This window comes from Berghia stephanieae, chromosome 14, assembly GCF_034508935.2.
Source record: "Berghia stephanieae isolate SIO BIC M18660-M18661 chromosome 14, UCSD_Bste_1.3, whole genome shotgun sequence".
In the NCBI taxonomy this organism is placed as follows: Eukaryota; Metazoa; Mollusca; class Gastropoda; order Nudibranchia; family Aeolidiidae; genus Berghia; species Berghia stephanieae.
In genome coordinates this window covers 17,715,187-17,720,186 of record NC_088373.1, presented here as the reverse complement: position 1 = coordinate 17,720,186, position 5,000 = coordinate 17,715,187, and the positions used below count along the sequence as shown (strand labels likewise).

The 5,000-nt window shown below is 42.6% G+C and overlaps 1 protein-coding gene across 2 annotated transcripts in view; it reads right to left on the bottom strand.

Annotated features, from left to right (window-relative positions):
• LOC144959935 (uncharacterized) overlaps positions 1-5,000 on the bottom strand; it is a 72,231-nt gene that overhangs the window by 15,634 nt on the left and 51,597 nt on the right. For both annotated transcript variants that reach the window (XM_078892801.1, XM_078892803.1), the window contains exons 6-8: positions 3,936-4,059; positions 2,902-3,131; positions 1-1,670 (exon numbers count right to left, since the gene is read on the bottom strand). The exon at positions 1-1,670 is cut by the window's left edge and continues 136 nt beyond it. In XM_078892801.1, the coding sequence (XP_078748927.1) occupies positions 1-1,670; positions 2,902-3,131; positions 3,936-4,059 (2,024 nt within the window). The remainder of the gene's footprint in view (positions 1,671-2,901; positions 3,132-3,935; positions 4,060-5,000) is intronic.

Sequence of the window (5,000 nt, the reverse complement as noted above, 5' to 3'; positions counted from 1 at the left end):
GAGGCACTGCTGTTTTGATTGCTTGGGGGCATCAGACTGGAATATTGCTGCATTAAGACGTTGCTACTGCTGTGAGAGCAGTCGTTTAAAAGGGATGAAGAATACAGGTTGACAGTGGAGTCTGTCTGTGACGGGGAGGTGATGGCCGACGACAAGAGTAAAGAGTGGTGTTGATTGGGGGGAAGATTGGAGAAATCGGGATTCAAAAATTGATTCCACGTGGTGGAGGATGAAGATAATCCAACATTGTGAGCTGATTGTTGTTGTTGTAGTTGCTTTAGAGAAAGAAGATGCGACTGCTGCTGTAGACTGTATGATGATGATGATGAAGTCGATGACGACGATGATGATATTGTTGTTGACATAGATGACGTTGATATCTGTTGTTGTTGAGAAGGTAAAAATGGCTGCTGAGGTGTTAGGTGTGATGGAGATTGTTGCTTCTGTCGCTGTTGTTGTTGTTGCTGCTGCAGTAACTGTTGATGTTGTAACGACACAGCTAGGGCAGGATTAAAGGGGGTGGAGGAGAGTTGTGGCATTGCTGGCTTATCTTTATTATTATCATCATTATCATCATCATTATTATTATTATTATTACTATTCGTATTATTGCTGGTGCTGTCGGGATCAGCCATTGGACTAGAAGATGAAGACGGAGACGAAGACAATGACGTTGAATGATTATGTAAATTTACACTGGGAGACATGGAAACATCATGAGACAAAGGTGAAGGTCTTTGCTGTTGTTGATTTGACAGGTGATGATGGTGTACCATAGACGATAAGGCCATTATTTGGTCACCGGACACACCCCCAGCCCCAGCACCACCACTGACACCATCTGATGGGACCAGAGGACTTGTTTGGGACATATCCAAAATGACCTCCATAGAATCCTGAGAAGACATAGATGGCGTTGCAGCAGATGCTGGGATGGCAGTACCCAACTCTCCCTGTTGCATTGAGGAAATAGTATTGACATTATTATCATTGAAAGACGGTTTAGCATTGCCACTACCACCACCAGCACTTCCAACACACACTCCAGAGACATGACTGGTGTGATGTGAATCTGTGTTGGAGTGAACGCTTCGGTCCAATATATCCACTTCCACCCCTTCGTCGATGGATGAGATGATGACGTTATTGGAGGTGCTGGCATTGGAGAGTGAGCCCAGCCCCGATGAACTTGCCATCGTGTTATTGCTACTACTGTTGCTGTGCACGGCGCTGCTGATGTTACTGGTTGTGGAGGACATGGCCGAATCGGCCATACTGCTGTTGTTGGGATGGCCTTTGCTATGGCCAAACGGCTGGCTGGGGAATATTTCTGTCATGTAATTCAGCACGCCTGGGGGAGGAGGGACATCGGATGAAGACGAGGAGGAGGATGAATCGTGGAGGAGGGAATACTGACAGTTTCTGGGGACCAGCATTGTACCACAGCTGGGTGAGTCTAACGTTCGTGAAAATCCGCCAGATTTGGCCGAGCCGATGAGTGGCCGTCCTGGCATGTTTTGTAGCATGGCCTGTTCAGCTATTGTGCTTGGCCGTCGACGCCTTGCATCGATGCGTTGGTCGGGTGGGAAGCTGCTGCGATGATGCCGAAGTCTGTCCAGCAACAGGTAATAGATGGCAGTGTAGTGGTCGTAGGCATCTTTCTGCAGGGCCTGGAGGGGGACAGAGTAGAAAAGGAGACAGTTATTGACTTGATTCAAAGATGTACGAACTACAAGGTATTGGACTGATGGCCTTTGGAATGGAATCAATTACACCAACATCAACTACAACTACTAAAATAACAATTTCTACAATGACAACTACAACTACTAAAATAACAATTTCAACAATGAAAACTACAACAACTAAAATAACAATTTCAACAATGACAACTACAACTACTAAAATAACAATTTCAACAATGAAAACTACAACAACTAAAATAACAATTTCAACAATGACAACTACAACAACTAAAATAACAATTACAACAATAACAACTATAACAACTAAAATAACAATTACAACAATGACAACTATAACAACTAAAATAACAATTACAACAATGACAACTATAACAACTAAAATAACAATTACAACAATGACAACTATAACAACTAAAATAACAATTACAACAATGACAACTATAACAACTAAAATAACAATTACAACAATAACAACTATAACAACTAAAATAACAATTAAAACAATAACAACTATAACAACTAAAATAACAATTACAACAATAACAACTATAACAACTAAAATAACAATTACAACAATGACAACTATAACAACTAAAATAACAAAAATGTCAACAATGACAACTACAACAACTAAAATAACAACAATTACAACAATGACAACTATAACAATTACAACAACTAAAATAATAACCATTACAACAATAACAACAATTACAATTACAACAACTAAAATAACAACCAATACAACAATGATAACTACAACAATGACAACTACAACAACTACAAAGATCTGCCTGGATAAATCTCATTTTCCAAAGGAGAAAAGAACTGTGAAGTAAAAAAAAAAAAAAAACTCTATAAAGAATGTATTTTGCTGATGACCAGAGCTGACCTGTGTACAGATTGTCATTTCATTAGGCCACTCTCTACCTTTGGGTGTCACACAGAGAGAACACAGAAATGTTGGTGCTTGAAGCACATAGAAATGTTGGTGCTCGAAGCACATAGAAATGTTGGTGCTTGAAGCACATAGAAATATTGGTGCTCGAAGCACACATAAATGTTGGTGCTTGAAGCACACATAAATGTTGGTGCTTGAAGCACATAGAAATGTTGGTGCTTGAAGCACAGAGAAATGTTGGGACTTGAAGCACACATAAACAAATAACAGGGCTGATCCCCCATCAATACTAACCTCCACAGTTTTGTTGTGGTCAATGCCCAGACTGGTCATGATACGTAGAATCTGTTCGTTAAATTCCCCAATCGTGTTGTTGGCCCCTTTGTTGATGAGGATGGGCGAGGGGGGCGCTGACCTGGGATATCCGCCATCCATCAACATCCACCGGTGGTTGCGGATCTGTTCGATGGAGAAGCGTTTGGAGGGCTCTAGCACCAACATCCGACGGATCAGGCCTTCACATTCTACAGAGTGGGAAATAAATCATGTGTACGGGTCAAGCTGGTATCCTTTATGGATGAATGGATGGAATGTCAATCAGGTGTTAGGACCACCAAACGTTTACCGTGGATTTTGTCGTCATCTTTAAAAAAGTGCTTTGAAGCCTTGACAAAAACTGCTATATATATATAAACTTATTATGGTTATTGCTTATACTGTTGTTATTATTATTATCATCATCATCATCATCATCATCATCATCATCATCATCATCATCATCATCATCATCATCACCATCCACCACCAGTTTCAAACCATTCACCACCAGTTTCAAACCATCCACCACCAGTTTCAAACCATCATCCACCACCAGTTTCAAATCATCCACCACCAGTTTCAAACCATCCACCACCAGTTTCAAACCATCATCCACCACCAGTTTCAAACCATCCACCACCAGTTTCAAACCATCATCCACCACCAGTTTCAAACCATCCACCACCAGTTTCAAACCATCATCCACCACCAGCTTCAAACCATCATCCACCACCAGTTTCAAACCATCATCCACCAGTTTCAAACCATCATCCACCAGTTTCAAATCATCCACCACCAGTTTCAAACCATCATCCACCAGTTTCAAATCATCCACCACCAGTTTCAAACCATCCACCACCAGTTTCAAACCATCATCCACCACCAGTTTCAAACCATCCACCACCAGTTTCAAACCATCCACCACCAGTTTCAAACCATCATCCACCACCAGTTTCAGACCAGCGACCATAGAGAGAGAGGTCTCCATTGAGACCAGACCAGTGACTTACCAGAGGACATGAAGTAGGGAATTCTGAATCGGCCAGAGAGCACCCTGTCCCTCAGCACCTGCAAGTTGGGCCCGTCAAATGGCAGGGAACCACACACCAAGACATACAGCACCACACCCAGGCTCTGAAACAGCAAGAAATGGTCCGTGGACGTTTCGGGTACAAACCCTTCGTCAGCACAACAATACACAAATAAACGTGGAAAACAAATAAAATATAATGAAAAATAACTTGTATCGTCTGTACTCAATGGTGGTTGCAGTATGAATGAAATGTTAGCGTGGCGTGGGTAGAGGATAGGGTGCCCCAGGGGGGTGATCTAATTGATAAGCAAAGGTCAGCGTCAGGGAACAGAACCTTCCAGACTATAATGGAAGATAAAAGACATATTGGTAGTAGTAGTAGTAGTAGTAGTAGTAGTAGTAGTAGTAGTAGTAGTAGTAGTAGTAGTAGTAGTTGTAGTAGTTGTAGTAGTTAGTAGTAGTAGTAGTAGTAGTAGTAGTAGTAGTAGTAGTAGTAGTAGTAGTAGTAGTAGTAGTAGAACGCTGTAGTGGAACAGTAGGGGGGGGGGGGATGGGGTGGAGGGGGCGAGGTGAAAGGGTCACGGCGGAGGTGGGGGGGGGGGGGGGTTTGTTGGATGAGCGAAGGTCGAATCTTCGCGAAGGAACGATGCGATAGTAAAGTGGAATACACCAATAAATAGATAGATGGATAGGCAGATAGATAGGTAGATGGTCAGAAAAGAGGGAGAGAAGGGAGAGAGAGAGAGAGAGAGAGAGAGAGAGAGAGAGAGAGAGAGAGAGAGAGAGAGAGAGAGAGAGAGAGAGAGAGAGAGAGAGAGAGAGATTAATAAAAGAAAAAAAAATTAAAAAAAAAAAAATTAAAAATAAATAAATAAAAAAAATAAAAAAAAGGGGGGGGGGGGGGGCGGGGGGGGGGGGGGGGGGGGTTTGGTTTGCTGAGGGACGGAGAGAGGGGGGGGAGAGAGAGAGAGGAGAGAGGGGGGGGGAGGGAGAAAGAAGGAGGAGGGGGGGGAAAGAAAGAAGAGAGAGAGAGAGAGAGAGA